This window comes from Bufo gargarizans, chromosome 2, assembly GCF_014858855.1.
Source record: "Bufo gargarizans isolate SCDJY-AF-19 chromosome 2, ASM1485885v1, whole genome shotgun sequence".
In the NCBI taxonomy this organism is placed as follows: Eukaryota; Metazoa; Chordata; class Amphibia; order Anura; family Bufonidae; genus Bufo; species Bufo gargarizans.
Window position 1 is genome coordinate 483,252,058 of NC_058081.1, and position 25,303 is coordinate 483,277,360.

Sequence of the window (25,303 nt, forward strand, 5' to 3'; positions counted from 1 at the left end):
GTATCAATTACCTATCTATCTATATATCTATCTATCTATCTATTCTGTCTATCTACAGACATGTCAGGACATGTCATAATATAAAGTCTATACATATATCTATCCATCTATCTGTTATCTCTCTATGTAGCTAAACAACCATATACCCATCTATCTAAATTCTAGCTATCAATTTATCTACCTATCTATCCTTCTATCTATGTATTATCTATCTATCTTTCTATCTATCTATAGTTTATCTTTCCATCTAGCTGTTATCTGTCTATCTTTCCATTTTATCTATCTATCTATCCATGTATCTATACAGCCATATACCCCATCTAGCTAAAGTCTATCTATCAATGTATATACCTAGCTATCCTTCTGTCTATCAATTATCTATCTATCTTTATATCTACCTATTTATAGTCTATATTTCCATCTATCTGTCATCTATCTATCTATCTATCCATTTATCTATCAATCCCTTTTATCCAGACAACTGTCTATCCATTTATCTATCTATCAGTCCCTTTTATCCAGACAACTGTCTATCTAACTATCTAGCTAGCTATCTGTTATCTATCCATTTATCTATCCAACTATCTATCTATCCAGCTATCTGTTATCTCTCTATGTATATATACATCTATATACCCCATCTACCTAAATTCTATCTATCCTATCTAACAAATGTATCTTTCTATCTATATATCAACTATCTATCTTTCCATCTACCTATCTATATTCTATCTATCCATCTACCTGTTTTCGATTTATCAATTATCTATCTATCTTTCTATCGACGTATCTTTAGTCTATCTTCCCAGCTATCTATATTTATAGTGCTTGATATAAAAAATTATATTGCTTGATATTAAATTTATAGTGGTTGCTTTTACAATTTTATATTGCTTGATATTAACTTTTACATTGCTTGATATTAAATGTATATACTGTTGTGCACTGGCACAGATGTCCTAAGACATATCCTACACAACAAAATTTCAAAAATGTTGTACAATATGCTGTAAAAATGTCAAAATGATAAATTTATCCGTATATCTATCTATCCCAATCTAGCGTCTCAATAGATAAATATTTTATCTATCTATCTATCTAGCAATCTATATAACAATTTATCAATTTATCTATCTTTCTATCTATTTCTAACCATCTAGCTACTATAACATGGCTATCTATCAAACATCTATCTATTTACATTTCTATCTATCAAACATCTATTTATCTATCCATCTCTCTAACTAGCTGTCTTTCTATCTTTCTTTCTATCTAGTACCTATCTTTCTATCTATCTATCTATTATCTATATTTCTATCTATCTAACAAATGTATCTTTCTATCTATCTAAATGGCTGTCTTTCTATCTATTTTGCCTATCAATCTACCCATTTATCTAACAATGTATCCATTTATCTATCTATCTTTCTATCTATTTCTAACCAGCTAGCTACTATAACATGGCTATCTATCAAACATTTATTTACCTTTCTATCAAACATCTATTTATCTTTCTACCTATCTAACTGTCTGTCTTTCTATCTATTATCTATATTTTTATCTATTATCTATCCATCTTTCCATCTATTATCTATATGTCTTTCTATCTATTTAGCCATCTATTTATCTAGCTTCTAATATCTATCTAACTTCCAATCTTTCTATCTATTTTCCTATCAATCTATCCATTTATCTAACAATGTATCCATTGATCTGTCTTTCTATCTATCTTTCTATCATTTTTCTATCTAGCCAGCTATCTAACAATTTGTCCATTTATCTATCTATGATCAATTTATTTGCATATCTGGGCCAATATAGACAGACAAACCCCACCACTCTGTCAATACACAATTTGAAATGTTTACACAATGCAACATTTTCAAAAATGTTGTACAATATGCTGTAAAAAATGTCAAAATGATCAATTTACCCGTATATCTATCTATCCCAATCTAACGTCTCAATAGATAAATATTTTATCTATCTATCTATCAATCTATATAACAATTTATCAATTTATCTATCTTTATATCTATTTCTAACCATATAGCTACTATAACACGGCTATCTATCAAACATCTATCTATTTACATTTCTATCTATCAAACATCTATCTATCTATCTATCTAACTGGCTGTCTTTCTATCTTTCTTTCTATCTATTATCTATCTTTCTATCTATCTATCTATCTATCTATCTATCTATCTATCTATCCATTTAGCTAACAAATGTATCTTTCGATCTATCTAACTGGCTGTCTTTCGATCTATTTTGCCTATCAATCTATCCATTTATCTAACAATTTATCCATTTATCTATCTACCCTTCTATCTATTTCTAACCATCTAGCTACTTTAACAGGGCTATCTATCAAACAGTTCTTTACCTTTCTATCAAACATCTATTTATCTTTCTACCCATCTAACTGTCTGTCTTTCTATCTATTATCTATCTTTTTATCTATTATCTATCCATCTTTCTATCTATTATCTATATGTCTTGCTATCTATTTAGCTATCTATTTATCTAGCTTCTAATATCTATCTAACTTCCAATCTTTCTATCTATTTTTCCTATCAATCTATCCATTCATCTAACAATTGATCCATTGATCTGTCTTTCAATCTATCTTTCTATCTATTTTTCTATCTATCCAGCTATCTAACAATTTGTCCATTTATCTATCTATGATCAATTTATCCGCACATCTGGGCCAATATAGACAGACAAACCCCACCACTCTGTCAATACACAATTTGAAATGTTTACACAATGCAACATTTTCAAAAATGTTGTACAATATGCTGTAAAAATGTCAAAATGATCAATTTATCTGTATATCTATCTATCCCAATCTAACGTCTCAATAGATAAATATTTTATCTATCTATCTACCTATCAATCTATATAACAATTTATCAATTTCTCTATCTATCTTTCTAGCTATTTCTAATTTATCTTTCTACCTATCTGTCTGTCTTTCTATTATCTAACTAGCTTTCTTTCTATCTATTATCTATCCATCTTTCTATCTATTATCTATATGTCTTTCTATCTATTTTGGCTATCTATTTATCTAGCTTCTAATATCTATCTAACTTCCAATCGTTCTATCTATTTTCCTATCAATCTATCCATTTATCTAACAATGTATCCATTGATATGTCTAGCTATCTATCTTTCTATAAATTTTTCTATCTATCCAGCTATCTAACAATTTATCAATTTTATCTATATATGAGCAATTTATCCATATATCTGTGCCAATATAGACAGACAAACCCCACCACTCTGTCATTACACACAGCAATGTTGCAAAGTTGTATTCATTTGAAATGTTTACACAATTCAAAATTTCAAAGTATCTAGCTATCTACCTATTTGCCTATTTATCTAACAATTTATCTAGACATCTATCTATCTATCAATTTATCTATGAACAATCTAACTATCTACCTATCTATCTATTTTATCTATCTATCCATTCTATCTATCTGTCTTTCTATCTATCTTTATATCTATTATCTATCTTTCCATTATCTTTCTATCTATAACATATCTATTTATCTATCTATCAATTTATCAATCAACAACATATATATATATATATATATATATATATATATATATATATATATATACATCTATTTATCTAGCTGCCAACAGTTAGCAATTTATCTAGCTATCTATTTATGCCGATATCTATCACCTGTGGCCATGTCTAAAAGCTGTGCTTTTGATATCCATGACAGAGGTCATGCCCTTGTAGAGCAGCTCGATTGACATGGGAGCTGGGAAAAACTCTTGAATTAGGCCAGCTGCTTGCTAGAGGTAGTGATGTTGCATGGCCTAAAAGCGGTACCTTTGATATCCATGACAGAGGTCATGCCCTTGTAGAGCAGCTCGGTTGTCAGAGGTCTGGGAAAATCTGAAATTAAGCCACCATGACAACAAGTGTCTGGGAACCTCATGAATTAAGCCATCTGCTTGCATATATCGCGATATAAATTTTATATCAAATTTATATCAAGCTATATAAAAGGGGGCGTGTAAAAGGGGCGTGGTACCTGTCACTTTGACGAAACATATACCCTCTATCTACTAATGGTTTGTGTCTGGTCAAAAAATTCAATACTATCCGATTTTAGATATATCCCTGTCCTGAATCACTAGGGGGGAACCATACTAGCCAACTTGTCATAACGTGACAAATTATATAATTATATACTTATTCACCTCAGAAGTGGCCATTTTCTGATTCATTCAAGAACTTTCTGTTTCTAACTCAAAGTGCTTTTGCCCAATATATCTTCACTGGTCCTGGAATATCACATTTAACCTGAAGTGAACCCCAGAGAAACAAACCGATGCTCATCATTGTGAGTGATTTACTAATCAAGCGGTGAACATAAAGAGGCTGAGACGAACCACGTGGGACGCCATGTGGGAGGCCGAGAGCAGCGGGAACCGTAACTCAGCTTCACTCTGTCTCTCTCTCTCTCTCTCTCTATATATATATATATATATATATATACACAGGTCCATAAATATTGGGACATCGACACCATTCCACCAGACGCTGGGTTTCATCCCTGGTTGACTTTGACACACATACCTCCTGGAGAGTGTTCTTGATCTGGCCAACTGTTGTGAAGGGTGTTTTCTTCACCAGGGAAAGAATAATTCGGTCATCCACCACAGTTTTTTCTGTGGTCTTCCAGGTCTTTTCGTGTTTCTGAGCTCACCGGTGCGTTCCTTCTTTTTAAAAATGTTCCAAACAGATGTTTTGGCCACGCCTAATGTTTTTGCTATCTCTCTGATGGGTTTGTTTAGTTTTTTCAGCCTAATGATGGCTTGCTTCACTGATAGTGACAGCTCTTTGGATCTCATCTTGAGAGTTGACAGCAACAGATTCCAAATGCAAATAGCAGACTTGAAATGAACTCTGGACCTTTTATCTGCTCATTGTAATTGGGATAATGAGGGAATAACACACACCTGGCCATGGAACAGCTGAGAAGCCAATTGTCCCATTACTTTTGGTCCCCTAACAAGTGGGAGGCACATATGCAAACTGTTGTAATTCCTACAACGTTCACCTGATTTGGATGTAAATACCCTCAAATTAAAGCTAACAGTCTGAAGTTAAAGCATCTTGTTAGTTTCATTTCAAATTCATTGTGGTGGTGTATAGAACCCAAAATGTTACAATTGTGTCGATGTCCCAATATTTATGGACCTGACTGTATATACTGACATCTAACTGCCTTGTCTCTATGGAAAAGGGAGATATATTTTTTCCAGCCAGTTGTAACTAGCTAATCAGCTGTAGGTGATGATCACCTAACCTATATTCAATGTTTTCCTAATTATCTAAGTTATTTCGGTCTGTTCCAGAACCAGTGGAACTTACACTTTATTCCGGCACATTTTAATATTCAGAGACGAGGTTATTTAATATGTTATTTATTTTCACTAACATTTGTTTTTTATGAATAAACTGACATAATATTTTAATTTAGTTCTAATCCATGCCTCATCAAATTTGAGTGCCCTCCACTACTGTATTACTACTAAACTTTATACACTTGGGCGATGGGTACGCCCTGGAGCGAGCACCTACTCCAAGGTCTGAAACAAGTGAGCCACTGACACTATTGGTCTAATTTATTTTCTTCTTTTCCACCTATTGTTTGAGCAGATGTGATGAATATGTGACACAGCTAGATGAAATGCAGAGACAGCTGGCAGCCGCGGAGGATGAGAAGAAGACTTTGAATTCTCTGTTAAGGATGGCAATCCAGCAAAAGCTAGCGCTCACGCAGAGATTGGAAGATCTAGAGTTTGACCATGAGCAATCCTGGCGTACCAAAGGCAAGACAGGAAAAACCAAGATCGGTAGCCCCAAAGTAAGTCTAGAACAATCCACAAGCACAACACTTTTTTTACCCCTTAATGCATAGCCTGTTTTCCTTTAAGCAAACCACAATGGACTTGAATGTCATTGACATGAAGGGGTATCCATCTAGCCATAATACTGAGCCAGCACCAGATATTGCTAAAACTAGCTGATGAGGGCACCATGTCATTCAGTCTATAGTCTTGTAACCATGTCTAAGTTTGTAAAACCACCCATCTGTCATTTATTGTGTATTGCTGTCACTATATATATATATATATATATATATATATATATGTGTTTTATGTATATACATCATTGGATGTAGGTACAGTGATGTGGACACTATCAGAGTAATTAATTTTTCAAGTATAAAGCAATCAACAATCAAATATTAGGTCAATCAACTGATAACACAGACACAATCACAAGAGCTGTATCTGAGGAGATCTGGGGTCTGCCTCAAAAGAGCTTTATTTTATATCTTTATGATAGTAGGAGAAACTGGGGGTTTTCAAGGCGGTTACAGTACATATGATTGGACCTTTACACGTTACATAGTTACACGTGATACATTTAGCATTTTCTTATAGTCATATAATTAGATAGTAATTAATTCGGACAAGTATATAAGTAAAAGTTCATCTCTCCAGGCAATGGAAACATACACCGGTCATCTGGTACATTATCCTTGGAAAACATGTCAAAATGTTCTGAGACCACAGATTTATACCGGCATGAAAATGCATTTTTAATTGTCTTATCGTGTTACTAATCAGATAGGAAGATACACCCTTTTCCGTACAGGTTACATATGTCTAGTCACATTTACAGAGGGCCCTCGAAGTGTGTTCCCAAGGTCATAATGAATGTTATACAGCAGAGAAATATGATAAGATTCACATTATATTCAATCAGATTAATAACAAAACTTAACTATACTAGAATATAGGTTTATGTTTATGTATGTGCATGGATTACAGAGTTATATAAAATAAAGTTGACCATTACTCTCACAACACCTAATGACACAGTAATGCAGCAACCAAATTTCAACCTGCACTGCAAATTTGAAAAGTGGAATCTGATTCGTTGATATGGGTGACACCCCACTTTTTTTCTGCACTAGTTTTTATAAATGGGCTCAGAAAGTGCCATCAACTTAAGAGAAAGTACTGTCTACTGGATAATACTAGGACACCAAGACATCAAAGTAGCTTCTACGCATGGTTTACAGAAGTCCACAAATGTATATCAACAGTGTAAAGGTGTAAAAGAAATTACTGGTGTCAGAGAGATAATTATGTACATGTCTTCAGAGGTTAAGCTGTGCCTAAAGCTACATGCACCCGACCGTATGTGTTTTGCGGTCCGCAAATTGCGGATTCGCAAAAAAAAAAAACGGATGCCATACGTATGCCATCCATTTTTTTTGCGGATCCATTGTAACAATGCTTATCCAAAATGGACAAGAATAGGACATGTTCTATTTTTGGGCGGGGCTATGGAACGAACATACTGATGCGGACAGAAAACGCTGTGCCGTCCGTATTTTTTGCGTACCCATTGAAATGAACGGGTCCGCATCCTATCCGCCAAAAAAATGGAACAGACACGGAAACAAAATACGTTCATGCGCATGTAGCCTAACGCCAAGGGTTCAAGAGAAGTCCAGTCTGACCACAATTAGCTTTAGTTTTGAAGAAAGTTCTAAGAGAAACTTATCAGTGGACATTCACATGGTTATTGTTGCACCATGAACGTGAATATAAGGAGTAATTATCACTCCATGGCTTGAGCATTTGGTAGGTATATAGAATATTCCATGGAAAGAAGAAGAAAAAAAAACCTTTATCTTGTTTTTCTAGGATGAACTCTGGATATGTGCTCCTGTGCCATAGTTCATCACATGAACAGTTGGGATAGTTCTAATCTTGGCTCTAAAATATGCAATTCATAAGTATCTCACTGGTAAAAAAAAAATAATACACTTTTGTTTACTTAAAAATTCATTAAAATCAATGACAATTACAGTACTTAATTCCCCAAACACAGACAAGACTAGAGCTTTAATATTACATTTATTTTTCTCATTTTCTGTCATGACCACTTGGCAAACACTGTGATATTAAATGTGGGTCATGCAAACTGACAATGCAGAAAATTTTTATGTCAACCTATTGAAGTGAATACTTGATTTTTAAATCATAGAACCTTAAATTCTGTATGGCAATTGATTTTGCAAATACAAAAAAATAACAAGAAAATTTAAAAAATAAATATATTGCAATTTTAATCTGTACTAATTCCTTTATTTTTATTATCTTTATTGGTATTTAAAAAATTCATTGCAGTCATCAGCAATATTAATGATCCAAGGTTTTGCATTATTTAACCGGTACAAATGCAATTAATCTAATAGCATTATGGCTTTATAAAATCAGTATATATCAATTGCCCACCCTATTTACCCCCCAATGCCTGTTGCTCCCCCAGAGCGGTAAAAAAATTAAATAAAATGTTTCCTCCTCCGTAACCCACCGTCTCTCCCCCCTGCCCCCCCTCCCCATCCCTACCCCCCCCAGACATCTCACCATTCTCAATCCCCTCAACCTTTCAACTATATCTGCCACAATCTAAAATTTTTTAGTTTTTTCTTTATCGATACTAAGTGGAACTCTTCTCTAATTATAGAGGTTCTCACAAGATTCTCCCACTCCTTGACCGTAGGTAACACACTACTACCCCAATGTCCGATGATACATTTCCTAGCGAAAAACAGGAGTTTAACTGCTATTACCATTGATTTAGGTTCTCTATCCCTTCCATAATTCCAAAAATACAGGTTTCCAACTCCACTGGGACTCTAAACCCGTGATATTTCTCTATTCTTTCATTTACCTTCCACCAAAAGTCTTGTATCTCTCTACATGTCCAGAGTATATGGACACCGTCCACACCTATCAGTCCACATTTTTTACAACTAAATTCGTTGGGTCTATAGAACTTCATCAAATCTTTAGGGGAATAGTATAGTTGATAAATTATATTGAATTGTGTAACCCTATGGGAGAAGTTATGTGAAACCCCATTTTTTGCATGTATCACCTTCTCCCAAAACTGGGGGAAAAGCTCCTTCCATTTATGCAATAGACAGTTAGCTGCTGTTTTTTTTTGTCTTCTGGTATAATAGAACGTGATATATCCTTGATATCAGCTTCTTACCCACTGTTTACTTAGATATATTTCCTATAGGATATGGGAGGGTAGATATCTGTGTTCCCTTTCCTAATGTCGTCCGCAGGGCTTGTTTCAATTGGAAATAGTAGAAGGTCAGTAGATTTCCAGTACCACAGATGTTTATAAGCTCCTCCTTCCATACTTGTCCCAATCTATAAATACCATTTTTCCACCACACTTCTTGTTCAATTAATTTTAATTCTCTAAGATAAGTGTTGTTCCACAGTAGAGTGCCCACATGCACTCCAGTGTGGGACCACATTACCCTGACGTCCTTCCAGATTTTTGTCAATTCAAAAAGTGGCACTGTTCACAATTCAAAAAGTGGCACTTTATTAGTTTGCTGATATGACAAAGTATTAGCCTCTACTAATTGAAAAATGCTACATTTATCTAAGTTTTTATTGATCCCTTCTAGCATAGCTTTATATCTTTGTGAGTTGCTCCAATTTATCATATTTGTAATATGGCCAGAAAGAAACTAAAGTTCCAAATCTGGGACTGATAGTCCACCTTCTTTCTCTTTAATGTACAATATTTGCGCTCTGATTCTAGTTTTTTTTACCGTTGTCATATCAAATCCGTCAAAAGGGAAACTATCCTTTTAATAATTCTCTTAGGGATTATTACCGGCGCGTTCCACATGACTTAGTTCAAGGAAGGTAAGATAGCCATTTTCACCAGTGAGATTCGACCTGCCATTGATACTTGTAAATTTTTCCACACTTCCACTTTTTTCTTTATTTCATGTATTTTAGGAAGCACATTTAGATGTATATAATCCTTGGGGTTAGGAGTAATCTGAATACTTAGATATTTTACCGGCTCATCTTTTTTCTTAATCTCCAATTGACCCAGTGTTGCGTTTTTTAGAGGGTCAATCGGGATACAGGCTGATTCAGCCCAATTTATTTTAAGTCCAGCATATTTGCTATAATCCTCAAATATCTGAAAGATCTTAGGGAGTGAACCCACACAAATAGCATAATGTCATCGACGTACAGGGCAATTTTCTCTTTGTGGGAACCGTACCTGAATCCCACAATCTCTCTATCTTGCCTAATCATCTCCGCTAAAGGCACCAAAGCTATGGCAAATAATAAAGGGGAGAGGGGGCACCCCTGCCTAACACCTCTACCGATAGGTATGTTATCAGAATGTTCACTGTTCAATATCACTCTTGCAGATATTTGCGTATATAGTAGTTTTACCCATGAAACAAAATTATCACTGAAAGCTTTTGAGGCATCTAAAGTCAAAATCATCCTCTCACCACTATTTGTGGGTTCCACTTGGGTATTTACAAAATATCTAATAAGATTTTTAGTTGTAGTCTTGCCCGACATAAATCTCGTCTGATCGTCATGTATAAGCACCGGCAACACCTCCCTGAGCCTGGCCAGCAATATTTTTACTAATATCTTGTTATCAGTATTAATCAATGAGATGGGGGCGATATGAGTCTGGCGAAGTTGGATTTTTCCAAGGTTTTAAAATAAGTGTAATAAGGGCTTCCCTCAAGGAGTCGGGTAATCTCCCCGACTCTCTCGACAAAGCCCACATTTTAAGCAAATTCGGGGTCAATATTTCCCTATACTGAGCATAAATTTCAAACTGAATACCATCCGTACCTGGGATCTTGTTTTTAGTTATTTTTAATAATACACTATCCACTTCTATTGGATCTAAGGGGGTTTCCAGCTTATCCCTTTGATCTATAGCTAATTTCTTGATGGCAATTTTCTCCAAAAACTGTTGTATTTGCTGTGCATTTTTCTTTATTTTGCTACTATACATATTCTTAAAATATTCTTTAAGTAAATCTATTTTAGCAGCTTGTTCAACCAGATTTTGTCCAGCTTTATCTATCAGACAGTGTATATATCTATTTTTGTTTGTCTGGGCTGCCACCAGGGCGGCTAACTTTTTACCAGGTATATGTGCATGGATATAGTTATCTCTCACAAAGTTCTCTTTTTGTTGTTCCGCCATCAGAAACAGCTCGTGTTCCATTAACGTGACTTTATCTACCCATTCTTTATAGTTTTGCTCTGTAGGGTTTCCAATGTTTTTTTTTTCATAACTTTCCGCTTCTCCTTCTAATGATATTATTTTCCCCCTTAATTTTTTTATATATATTACCGTATATTTTATAATGATCCCTCTAATATAGGCCTTTGCGGCCTCCCAAACCGTGTTGATTACTGCTGAACCCTCGTTTATAAGAAAATATTCCTTAATTTCTTTCAAAAACTTTTCATGTACTCCCATTATATTTATCCAACCTATGTTTATATTCATACCTCTTATTTTCCTCCCGACACCCATTTTCGTGTTTATTATAATGGGATTATGGTCCGAGACCCCCCGTTGTCCATAATTAACTCTTTCAATGTCTAGTGCACCCTTATTATTAGTGAATACTAAATCAATCCGTGATAGACTTTTGCGCGTTTTGGAGAAACACTAGTATCTCCTTGATTTTGGGTGCATTATCCTCCAGATATCAATTCAACCCAATTCTTGTGTAGTACTTTTTAATTTAGAACCTGTGCTTTTCCCTATTCTGCCTCTATCTATCTTCTCATCCATTATATTATTAAAATCCCAATATATTATAAAAAACACCAATAGTGATTTATCCCCTGCATTAAGCGTAAGGTCATGAATTTTTAACAAAATATCTATTTGAAGGGAGGCGGTATATAAAACGTTCACTATTATCCATGCTCTACCTTCTAATAAACAGTCCATAAGAATATAGCGCCCTTCCTTATCTACAACAGTTTTTACTATCTTATTATCAATATCACGGTATATTAATATACTCACTCCCCTCGCATCGGATGAAAAAAAACAAATGGAAAGAGTTCTGCATCCATGGTCTACTTATCCCCCCCCCCCCCCCGCTGTCTCGTTTGTCAGATGCGTTTCCTGCAGACATACTATAGCGGGGAGGGATCTTTGCATTGCATCAAACACTGCAACTATTTTTATGCCCCTACTAAAACCCCTGATATTTCATGAAAATTATTTTCATAAAAAACCTCTAATACTTTCTATCAATTATCTAGTTTATGGGGCACGGCGGGGGGGGGGAGGGGGGAAGTGGGAGCACGGGAGGACAGAAGAGGGGAAAAAAATATATATAAAAAAAATTAAAACAAAAATTTAAACCCTCGAGCAGCACAGGCATTGTTCCCACCCTTCGTATGACCCAGGATAGCAATTAGCCCTGGCTCTTTCCTAGGATTACCCCCCTCCGACCCCGCCCCGGCCCATGAACATCAGCTCTTTATCTTATCTTTAATCCATTCGCTCACCTCCTCTGCAGAACCAAAGAACCAAGTTCTGTTCTTCCACTCTGTCTGTAATCTGGCTGGAAAAATCATTGAGTACTTAACCTTCTTCAGGCGCAGTATTTTTTTTACCTCAATAAACTGACTTCTCTTTTTTACCGTCTCCCTCGCATAATCAGGAAATAGCATTACCTCAGCACCCAGATATTCCAGCCTACCCTTTTTCCTTGACCTGCTCACTATCTCCTCCGTATCCCTCACTGATAGTAACTTAATCATTATCTGCCTCGGTCTTGTTCCCAGGGAGGGGGGGGGTTTGCCTGTACCCTGTAGGCCCGTTCAATAAAGTTCTTATACTCTGAGATATCCTGGCCTAGTTGTTCCATCAGCCAATTTTGTATAAACCCACAGGGATCTCGTCCTTCCACCCCCTCTGGAACCCCCAGACATCTTAAATTAGACCTCCTGGACTTATTTTCTAGTTCTAATACTTTGTTTTTTAATTCTCTATTATCGTCCTTTAAGGTATTTTTTTCCATAACTGTTAACTGAAGAAAGTCTTCCACGTCTGATATTCTTTTCTCTGCTTCTGATAATCTTTCTTTGTATTTTTGTAAATCCGCTCTAAGGAGCCCCACTACTTCCCTGATATTTCCAGTCTGGAGAGAGAGGTCTTTTATTGCCGTACTACAGTTTATACTTTAAATATGACCTGCAGACTCGTCACCTGTTCCCCCTTATTGGGGTTATTTTCTTCTGTCTCTCTTTGTTGTTTAATACCTCTCTCCCCAGGCTGGTAGTCCTCCTCGGCCATTTCCACAATTAAGTTCTCAGTTAAACCCAGGGATCCATCCTCCTGGTCTAGAGACGCGTCACCCTTTTTTTTCTTTGGGGGACTAATCTGTCCTCGCATATTAATCAGTAACTGTTGTTTAGGCCTTTCTGCCTTTTTAAACCTTGGGGAGAGTGAAGTATTTAATTCAGGTTGCCCCCTCCCCTTTCCTGCTCCCTGTCTAGTCTTCTCTTCCATAATACACGACGCCAGGAGTTATAACAAAGTCGCAACCCAGCACGCCCCAGGTGCCGTTATTGCTAACACCTCTATACCATTTGTTACAACCCCCAACCCTTTAACTCCAATCCACATTCCTCTTGTTAATCTATACTCTATACATGACTGGCTGCCCACAGACCGCACTGAGTGCTAACCGTAAAAATTATTTCAGCATATGTGCAGTCAGTCATGAGGGGCCTATTTCAGCGTAGGTTACAACCCACAATATACAGTTCAGGGTCATATATATATTTTCCCACCACAACCGCTCACATATCCCGTTTATATGGTGACACAAATAGGAATGTCTTGCGATCAATGTACAGTCCGGCTTTTATAGCTGGTACCTCTAGAGTCTTCCCTGATGCCCCACAGTTAGTGTGGTTAACTCCTCTGCGTTTGGCCGTCCGAGCAGATGGTTAACAATAAACGTCCCAGTCCGGTAAGTATATTCACACGCAACCAATTAGTAAAGCCAACACATCTCTGCTGTAATGGAACATAAATGGTGACACAAATAGGAATGTCTTCCTATCAATATAAAGTCCGACATGTATAGCTTGCCCCACTGAAGGCTTCCCTAATGCCCCACAGTTAGTGTGGTTAACTCCTCTATATTTGGCAGTCCGAGCAGATGGTTAACAATGTCCCAGTCCGGTTAATATATTCACAGGCAGCCAATTAGTAGACCCCACACATCTCTGCTATAATGGAGCCTATTTGGCCAGCAATAGTTAGTTGGATTGAATAATGACACAGACTATAGGCTCCTAAGTTCAAACTAACTGACCGCTTATATAAACAGAATCATGCAACAATACTGCCGTGCTCGCAACGGCCGTTCATCCTCAGTGCACGGCAACAGGGGCCACACAAAAGCCGTTTAACTTATTTAGCATTTAATAGGGGCCTCCCCAGGTCTAGATCTAATTATGCGGGCGTCCCATCCAGGTGCGCAGGGGGAGAAAGAGGGGAACTTACAAGGATCACCCTCTTACACTGCCATATATCTCAGTATATCTCCCACCGGAAGACTAAGCCTTATAATCTTATGCCATCTGCAGCAGAAGAATTTTGAAATGTTGTATGTCATCGTTTACTGTAGCGGTCTCCCCTCTGCCTTACCGTCTTTACTTCCCACGTCTCCAAGTTTTCCCTATCTTGGGGGTCATTTTAGGACCGGGTAGTGACCCGTCTAGAGATGATCTTCATTCGTCCCGATCCTCCACCACCCCCACACATTGAACCCTCCCGCCGGGTCAGCTGGAGCCCAGCCAAGTCTCCTCTGTACTAATTCCTTAACGCAAACTCAGTGGAAACCAAACCATACAGAATAGTACAGAAATTGCTAAAATTTTCGGATCCTGCAGTAGCAAATTCACAAGCGGAGGTCTAAATGGCTTCGCCATCTCTATGCATCTATAAGTCTTAAAAAGCAAATATGCAGAGAGTACATTATTGTACAGCCACTAAGTATGCTTATGGAAATGGACATTAAAAATATTTGTTTCACCATGAAATGAAGACAGTCAGGTGATCAGATGATCAAAAGTTGTTCAATTGATGTTTGGTGGAGCCAAATGCAATACATGACCAGGCTACAGAGACTTGCTTTTGTTAGTAGCACTCTGCTCTGGATACTAGAGGGGGTTAAGAGCTGGAGGCCCCTGTCTTATATCTCCCCTCCTTTAAAAGCACAGTTCCCAAGCATGAGTCCTTATTTACGGTAGCATGTATATTACACATGATCATATTCTCATTTGTTCCTTTGCTGAAGCAAAGTATTTAACACAATTCTTATAAAGTATTAAACTCTCTTTCAAATTAATGCATCTCTAGTTTTATGACTACATAGGATGTGCAGAATTATACAGAGCTATTGGTCATATGCACAGATTTATAGTAGCATGTACAGTACAGACCAAAAGTTTGGACACACCTTCTCATTCAAAGAGTTTTCTTTATTTTCATGACTGTGAAAATTGTAGATTTACACTGAAGGCATCAAAACTATGAATTAACACATGTGAAATTATATACATAACAAAAAAAGTGTGAAACAGCTGAAAATATGTCATATTCTAGGTTCTTCAAAGTAGCCACCTTTTGCTTTGATTACTGCTTTGCACACTCTTGGCATTCTCTTGATGAGCCACCTGAAATGGTCTTACAACAGTCTTGAAGGAGTTCCCAGAGATGCTTAGCACTTGTTGGCCCTTTTGCCTTCACTCTGCGGTCCAGCTCACCCCAAACCATCTCGATTGGGTTCAGGTCCGGTGACTGTGGAGGCCAGGTAATCTGGCGCAGCACCCCATCACTCTCCTTCATGGTCAAATAGCCCTTACACAGCCTGGAGGTGTGTTTGGGGTCATTGTCCTGTTGAAAAATAAATGATGGTCCAACTAAACGCAAACCGGATGGAATAGCATGCCGCTGCAAGATGCTGTGGTAGCCATGCTGGTTCAGTATGCCTTCAATTTTGAATAAATCCCCAACAGTGTCACCAGCAAAGCACCCCCACGCCATCACACCTCCTCCTCCATGCTTCACGGTGGGAACCAGGCATGTAGAGTCCATCCGTTCACCTTTTCTGCGTCACACAAAGGCACGGTGGTTGGAACCAAAGATATCAAATTTGGACTCATCAGACCAAAGCACAGATTTCCACTGGTCTAATGTCCATTCCTTGTGTTCTTTAGCCCAAACAAGTCTCTTCTGTTTGTTGCCTGTCCTTAGCAGTGGTTTCTTAGCAGATATTCTACCATGAAGGCCTGATTCACACAGTCTCCTCTTAACAGTTGTTCTAGAGATGTGTCTGCTGCTAGAACTCTGTGTGACATTGACCTGGTCTCTAATCTGAGCTGCTGTTAACCTGTGATTTCTGAGGCTGGTGACTCGGATGAACTTATCCTCCGCAGCAGAGGTGACTCTTGGTCTTCCTTTCCTGGGGCGGTCCGCATGTGAGCCAGTTTCTTTGTACCGCTTGATGGTTTTTGTGACTGCACTTGGGGACACTTTCAAAGTTTTCCCAATTTTTCGGACTGACTGACCTTCATTTCTTAAAGTAATGATGGCCACTCGTTTTTCTTTACTTAGCTGCTTTTTTCTTGCCATAATACAAATTCTAGCAGTCTATTCAGTAGGACTATCAGCTGTGTATCCACCTGACTTCTCCACAACTCAACTGATGGTCCCAACCCCATTTATAAGGCAAGAAATCCCACTAATTAAACCTGACAGGGCACACTTGTGAAGTGAAAACCATTTCAGGTGGCTACCTCTTGAAGCTCATCAAGAGAATGCCAAGAGTGTGCAAAGCAGTAATCAAAGCAAAAGGTGGCTACTTTGAAGAACCTAGAATATGACATATTTTCAGTTGTTTCACACTTTTTTGTTATGTATATAATTCCACATGTGTTAATTCATAGTTTTGATGCCTTCAGTGTGAATCTACAATTTTCATAGTCATGAAAATAAAGAAAACTCTTTGAATGAGAAGGTGTGTCCAAACTTTTGGTCTGTACTGTATGTGTGTTAGATCCCTGTTACATGTTGGCAATAAACACAGTGTCAAGTGCAAGTTGCAAGTCAACTTATATAGAATACTTAAACAGTTTGTGCACAATTCTACCTCTTTCAAAGTGCCCATCAAGACCATCTCTTTAGTGCTTTAAACATTATCATGGTACAACCATATACAGTGGTGCTTGAAAGTTGTGAAGCTTTCATAATTTTCTAAATTTCTGCATACATTTGACCTAAAGTACATCGGATTTTCACTCAAGTTCTAAAAGTAGATCATCAAACGAAATGAGTAAAAAATATTAGACTAGTCAATATTTATTAAGAAAAATGTTCCAATGTTAATGCGTTAAGCTTTAGGAGTAGCAGATAATTTCAAGGTGAAATTAGAGTCAGATGTTTTCAATCAGTCGGATGACAATCAGGTGTGGATGAGTGACCTGTTTTATTTAAAGAGCTTTGTAAAAGTCTGATCTTGAGATTTCTGAGGCGCTTAGAAGAAGTGTTGCTGGTGCTCATCATGCTGGAAAAGGTTAAAAAGCATCTCTACAGTCAGATAGATTACATAAAAATGAAGGAAATTCAAGACCAGTATTACCCTCCTCAGCAGTGATCGACCAAAAAAAAAAATCACACTAACAGCAAGCAAAGTAATAGTCTGCAGGTTCACAAAGGAACCCAAGGTAACTTCTAAACAAATAAAGGCCATTCTAACACTAGCTAATAGTAATGTTCATTAGTTAATGTTAATTCATCAGGAGAACACTGAACAACAAAGGTATGCATGGCAGGATTGCAAAGAGAAAGCTACTACTCTCCAAAATGAACACTGCTGCCCATCTGTAGTTTGTTAATAATCACCTGAACAAGCCATGAGGCCATTTGAACAATATTTTGTGGACCGATGAGACTAAAATAGAACTGGGGCAATGAATACTGATTTGGACCAGAAAATTCTAAAGGAAAATATCAGGACAATGACCCTAAGCACGCAAATCGTTCTACCAAAGAATGGTTAAAGAAGAATAAAGTTCATGTTTTGGAATGGTCAAGTCAAAGTCTTGACCTTAAGGTCCAAGACCTTAAATCAATAGAAATGTTGTGGAAGGACTTGAAACGAGTAGTTTATGGGAGGAAACCCACCAACAATACAAAGTTGGAGCTGTTTTGTATGGTGGAGTGGGCTCAAATTCCCCCAAACCAATGTGCAGGACTAATCAGCAATTACCAGAAATGTAGTTATTGCTGCACATGGGAGTCATAACAGATATGGAAAGCAAAGGTTCACATACTTTTTCCACTCCCAGGCATGTGATATTGGATCATTTTTCTCAATAAATCAACGACCAAATCTGATATTTTGGACTCATTTGTTTGACTTGGTTATTTTTATCTACTTTTAGGACTTGTGTGAAAATATGATGTAGTTTTAGTTCAAATTTATGCAAAAATATGGAAAATTCTGAGGGGTTCGCAAACTTTCAATCACCATTATATTCAACAGGATAGTAGTCTGCCAGGCCATATGCCTACGGAAAGCAGAATTTTAGAGATAGCACTGATAAAATACAAATACTGATAAAATACAGTAAAATACAGTAAAATAAATGATGTACTACAAGTAATACTATGAGAGGCAAACTTTAAAACCATCATAAACATCATTGATGTGACCAAGTTTAAAAGGTTCCCACTTCATTTATTTCATAGTGGACTACTCCAAATAGTTTATGTAACACAAAGATGTGCCAAAGGAATGAATGGATTGATTAACGTTGCCAATGTATCATCAAACCCAACAACAACATTGATAGACTCATAGTAGTACAATTGATTTTACTACAATTATTTTATTTGTAATCTGTGTGCCCATAAATCTCTTCCATATATCAACTAAAATTGGTGAGCCGCCATTTGTTATATTCTGTTGATAGGCTATTCATGTAGTTTAGGTTAATAAATATTTTTGCACTACGTTTTTAAAAAGTTTGCACCATTTGGTTAAACAGCTGCTATATTTCCCAACATATAGCAGCTGCAGAAAGCTGTTCTGTGCTAAATCTATCAGACTGGCCATTTGACAGCTCGTTCTCTGGCAAACCTCTGACTTTTGCTGAACTCTCTTCTAAACTGATTAATGCCCAAATCAAAGTTCAACCTTGCTATGTGCATAAATCAGCTAAGTAAGCAATGTCTGACAGCTTTATCACACAAATGTTTTCTGCTGCTGCTGTATAGTGTGAAAAATAGCAGCTGTAAAAACCAAACATTTTAACATTTTTAAGAAAACCCTATTATAAAAATGTTTATTAGGCTTCATGCACACTAATTTTATTAGTTTCCATGTCCGTTCCATTTTTTTTGCCGATAGGATGTGGACACATTCATTTCAATGGGTCCGCAAAAAATGCAGACAGCACAGCGTGTGCTGTCCGCATCAGTATGTCCGTTCCGTAGCCCTCGCAAAAAAAAAAAATAGAACATGTCCTAGTCTTGTCCGTTTTAGACTTTGTTACAATAGATCCGCAAAAAAAAACGTATGGCATACGGATGTCATCCGTTTTTTTTTGCGGACCGCAAAACACATACGGTCATGTGCATGTAGCCTTAGCCTGACAAACATGTAAATCAATAACAGGCGTACATAGCCTTTACAATAATTAATGTGAGATAAACCCATGAAGATGTGGAATACATGGACCGATAAGTATCATCTATGTAAAGAACCAACACCACTCATATACATCATGATTCATATACATCATTTAAAACCGAACTCCTACTTTGCTAAGTTCATCCCAGGCTTTCCTGGTCCATGTACAACAAGGAGATGTGGAAAATGCGAAAAAAAAATAGAAGACAATGTGTACAGGATGAAAACTATTTGAGGTTTTTTTTTTTTTTCTTCAAAGAAATCTAGAATCATCTACCATTACTGACTTATGTAATTTATCTGTGATCAGCCTAAAAATGCCATAGTCCACCTGTGCAGAACAGTTTCATAGGCTCAGTCAGCCTTCTTTAAAATGCATCTAGTCTTAAGGGAAATAAAAGCAATATTGATTTTCCTGTTCAATACTTAGTGCAGAATTTAAATGCCTGCTTCCGCTGTAGGTTCAGTTTACACAACAGTTTAATTATTTTTTCTTGGACAAAATATGGAAGATCATTGCACAGAACATCAACACTTAGTCGTGTAATAGAGCTTGTATTACGCTATTATATATTATGTACGATGTGACACAGATGCAGCATGTTTTTCTATGAATCAAGTGTACTATTAAAAAAAGCTCTTTATAATACTATGACATTTATGTTGTGATTTAATGTAATTTTTGTAAGCTTAAAGGGTACATGTGATCTGGTGTGGGGCCATGCCATTATGCAGCTGGGGTTTAGGGTCCCAAACCCGCCAATAGCAAACCCATCTATCCCCACAAAATAGTAGGTCAAAATTGCACTTACTGGGAGAGAGACTCCTCTCCAGCAGCACTGGGCACATGCATACTGCACCGACGAAGCCAAGATCAGTACATGTCACTTCAGTGCACGTGTGCCCAAAGTGTCTGGTATTATAGCTCACTCACTGAAGCTGAGTTGCAATACCAAACATTGTCTTTGGTAGAAATCGGTGCTGTTCCTATAACAAAGTAGCCATGTTCTTTTAATCTCATACAACCACTTTAAAGGGGTATTCATTTTTTTTTATATATCTATCTATCTATCTATCTATATATATATATATATATATATTGATGACCAATCTGGAGGATAGGTCATCACTTTTAAATCATTATGAACTGTTTCGGGCAGCTACTAGCATTGGAAACTAAATAGAGGACAGACTATAATGGGAACCAGTGGGGATCCGGCCACTCATTGGCATAAATTACAAAAACTGTTGTGTATGGTACGTTTAAGTCGGGGAGTGGCCAGATTTGTGCCAGATCACATTAAAGTCTATAGGGTCTGGCAGGCAGGTGAACTATCCGGCTATGCCATAACGTATGTGTGAAACTAGCCTTAGCCATGGAGGTCAGGTTTATAGATGTCAGGAATGTTTCTAGCTTAGTAGAGGTAATCTTAATTGACCATAGAGTATCCAATTTTCTTTTGCATGGGAACACCTAGGAATCTATTGGTACCTGGTGTAATCCATGCTTTTTTCGAGATTTTAAGGCGCAGATTACATCTACACTTAACAGCGCAGCAGCCACAAGATGAAGGGACAAAGAAAAGCAACAATGATTTCCAGCAATCCCAAGTTCAGGCATCAGGTAGCTGCAGCTAAGCTCTGAACAGAACGTCCTCCGTCCACCATCAGGTAACACGTTTGCTGTCTTTGCAGCAGTTCCCAGCTCCAGTTGCAAGAAATCCGCTTCACACGTATTGCACCAAGCTCCCATTCCAAGCAACGCACGACAGGCCACCACTCAGGGTCCCAACAGGAATTTCCGCATCAGCCAACTCCAGCCCAGAAAAGCCTTCTGCACTTCTCTTCCACCAGCTGTCAGCTTCGAGGAGCACAGGGCAACTTAATTCACAATGCTTCTTTCCGCTGCAGGCTTCCAGCCAAAGTTTTACACACAGCCCGGAATCTTCTAGCTCACGACTACAGAAAAACTTCAGTTTTACAGCATCATCATCATCATCACCACCACCCAGAACCAGAGACCCTCACTCTATAACTTCCACATGTTCCAGGCAAAAAGGTAACCACATTCTGCTTGCTGCGTGTTCCCCCAGATACATGCAGCCACGACAAACTTACTATCCATATATTGAATCAAGGCTTCATGAAACAAGGGTCCTTACCCCAAGACCTTTAAAACCTAGTTATACAGAACACACTGACCTCAGTGAAAGATTATTTAGTCCTGAATCAAACCAGTGAATTATTAATTGCTTCTGTTATTGTCATGTTCAAGATGATTACATGAGTTGCAAACATTTACATTTTTATAACTACAGGGTAGATTACAAATTGTACATGTATGGATGTTCTGTGCAATTGACCTGAACATATTTTTTTAATTTTATTTCCATAAATTTATTATGAGCCAAGCAGAACCATAAGGACTGTAGGGATCACCATAATTGCTTGAGAGTACAAAAGGGTACAAAGGCATGGATCACAATATTTGGAGCTTGTCTTTGGAATATGGGTTGTTAAGCACATTGTATTTCTCTTTAAATTTGTCTTTCAAGTGACCTTATATATCTTACTAACCATTTTGTAGTACACAGTAGGACACTGAGTAATTCTGAAAAACTCAGCAACTAAAGTGGTGTTTTAGGCTGGAAGAAGATGATAAATATAATTGATGGCCGATTTAAAAAAGTAAGAGCACTTGATTTAAAAAAGTAAGAGCACTCAAAAAGATTTGTCTTTTTGAAAAACTCCAGCCTACCCAATGATGCAAAATACAGGATTTCAGTATTATACACCTTCTTCCTTTACTCTGTAAGGTCATTGGCTAGGTCATCTCATTGTAAAAAAAAAAAAGCTTAAAAATGCCAGTTGTCTGGATAAAGTTAATGGAGTTTTACAGTTCTTAAAAATTTTGACGCTACTAAACATATGACATGAGTTGTGTAGCAGGGAAACCATTAAAGGTAGAGTGCTAGCCCAATCAATATGATATTGATGGTCTGTCCTAAAGAACTGCAAAACCCCTTTAAGTCTATTACTCTGCTATTGTATGGTAGAGGAACATTTAAGAGGTTTTCAATCTTCTACAGTGCCTTTTTTATTACAAGGGTCCACCAGAAATAACCTGATCACAGGGTGTCCTGCTACAGGAACCCCCAATGATCAGCTGTAATCTGTATGGAACCTCACAGTGATTGTTGAATTTTCCTGCAGCCCCACCACAGGAAAAATTAAGAAGTAAATGGTATCCATTGAAATCAGTGGGTTGCCCATGCTCAGGCAGGCAAGGTTCTCCGAAGAGAGAGACAATTTATGTAGCCACTCTTCACTCCAGCTAATTAATGAAGGTCCTCTAATTAGGTAATTGAAATGGGTTTAAGATGATTGTACTTGTGATCCAAATCTAAAAAGTCCAGCTAATTTGCACATCTGTTAACCTATAAATGTTAGGCCAGCACTAAACATTCCATTTTAAGATAAAGAATTGGTTTAATGCCCCTAGTTATGAAGAGGATGACAAACCAGAATGTATTACTCTTCACTAACTTCACTAAGATCCTAAAATGTTAGATTTTACTAGGTCACCTACTCAAGATTTTTTTCACATTCTGGGTTGCCTTTATTGACCTATATTTTAAAAAAAGACAGAGTTGATGGTCTATTTTTAAGATACTGAGCTTCAGATCCTCTGCTTCCAAGTCACATACATAAAGTTAAATGATAATCTGACTTTACTTGGAGAAGATTGATGTATACATGCAAAATTTAGATACCATTAAAGAGGTTTTTCAAGTTTTAAATAGTTATCCCTTATCTCCACTAGGACCCCTACCAATCTCAGAAAAGAGGGTCCCCTTCCCAATGCTGATAGAGCAGCATGGAATACTTGATGGTACTGCCAGACATAGTGAGTACAGCACTCAGCTATTTCCTTCACTCCCATAAAGAATGAATTAAGCTGCAGGGGAAACAGGACTCCTGTTCTTGGGATTAGTGGGTGCCCTGCTTTTCAGACCCCCAAAGATCAGTTATTTTTCCCTTATCCTGTTGTTTGGGGATAACTTTAAAACTTGGCACAGCCCCTTTAAATACTGAACACGACATTGTGACTAGTGTTGATAACGAATATTCGAATTGCAAATTTTTATCGTGAATATAGGCACTTCGAGAATTCGCTCCCTCCCTGCTTCTAGCTTGTGGGCCAATGAGAAGGTTGCAGTATCTTTGACTTTAGGAGTAGTGTTGATTGCGAAATTTTTGATGAAGCTAATTTTCGTAATTACATTTTTTTTCGCAAATTTCTAAATTGCCGAGTAAAAACATGATTCCTTCCTGCTTCTTGCTTGTGGGCCAATGAGTCATTGGCCCACAAGATACTAAATTAGGGAGGAATCATGACTTTAGATGGGAAAAAGTGACGAATATTCTAAAAAACTAATATATAGCACTATATCGAATATATTTGTTTTTCGACTATTCGTAATATTCTAAAACAAGAATATATAGCAATATAGCGAATATTCGAAAAAACTAATATAGAGAAATTTAGCTAATATAGTGCGATAATCTTCTTTGTCTAATAGTTGTAATTTTTTTCTCATCTGCAGTTAAGATTGGAAAAAAATTACAACTATTAAAAAAAAGATTATAGCACTACATTAGCTAAATTGCTCTATATTTTTTTTTTATATTTGCTATAGTGCTATATATTCTTGTTTTAGAATATTATAAATATTTGAAAAACTAATATATTCGATATAGTGCTATATATTAGTTTTTTAGAATATTTGTCATTTTTCCCATCTAAAGTCATGATTCCTCCCTGCTTAAGTTGCTTGTGGGCCAATGACTCATTGGCCCACAAGCAAGAAGCAGGGAGGAATCATGTTTAAACTCTGCAATTAATTATTTTTTTTGAATATAACGAATATTCGAATTCGAGAATATTCTATGAATATTCTACAAAATATTCACAAAATATCACAAATTCGAATATGACCCCTGCCGCTCATCACTAATTGTGACATTGTCAGTTTGTCAGTCTTGACAATGCAGAGGTTGATCTATAAATGTTGTTTTTTGGGTGTCAATGTGGGTAAATGCTCAGTTTGGATCCTAATCAATGGTGGTGTTACCAATGTGCTACCAATTAGGAATGGATATGTAAAGGATTATTTCCATTAAATATCCAATATATATCCCATACTAATTGCTTATTACTATAATTTATGCATGCACATTGTGATTATGAAAATATGATATTTTGGATGCCTTCTTTTCGAACAAACATTTCCTTATATAATAAACACTATGATTTATGGGATTTAATATTGCTTTTGATGGGCAAGCACAACCAAATCATATAAGATAGGGTTAAATGTAATGGATGATGTTTTTCATTACATTGTATTATTGTAAGGATCCTATAATACATTCCATTGTGCAACATTTTAATTATCTACAGTAGCTGTAATTACTGTTTTTTCTTTTTGGGGGATAATTGCACCCAGTATTATGATTTTTTTTGTTTTGTTTTGTTTTGTATACCTTAATAAAATGTATTATTATTGTTATGTTATTAAACTTTTTTATTAGCAGCATTTTTAATAAAATTATTCTATATTATATTAATA

At 36.7% G+C, this 25,303-nt stretch overlaps 1 protein-coding gene across 1 annotated transcript in view; it reads left to right on the forward strand.

Moving 5' to 3' along the window:
• Positions 1 to 21,911, forward strand: part of BICD1 (BICD cargo adaptor 1) — a 194,057-nt gene extending 172,146 nt beyond the window's left edge. The window contains exons 7-8 of the mRNA XM_044277450.1: positions 5,705 to 5,912; positions 21,366 to 21,911. Coding sequence (XP_044133385.1) covers positions 5,705 to 5,912; positions 21,366 to 21,911 — 754 coding nt within the window. The remainder of the gene's footprint in view (positions 1 to 5,704; positions 5,913 to 21,365) is intronic.
• Positions 21,912 to 25,303: the final 3,392 nt, after the last annotated feature.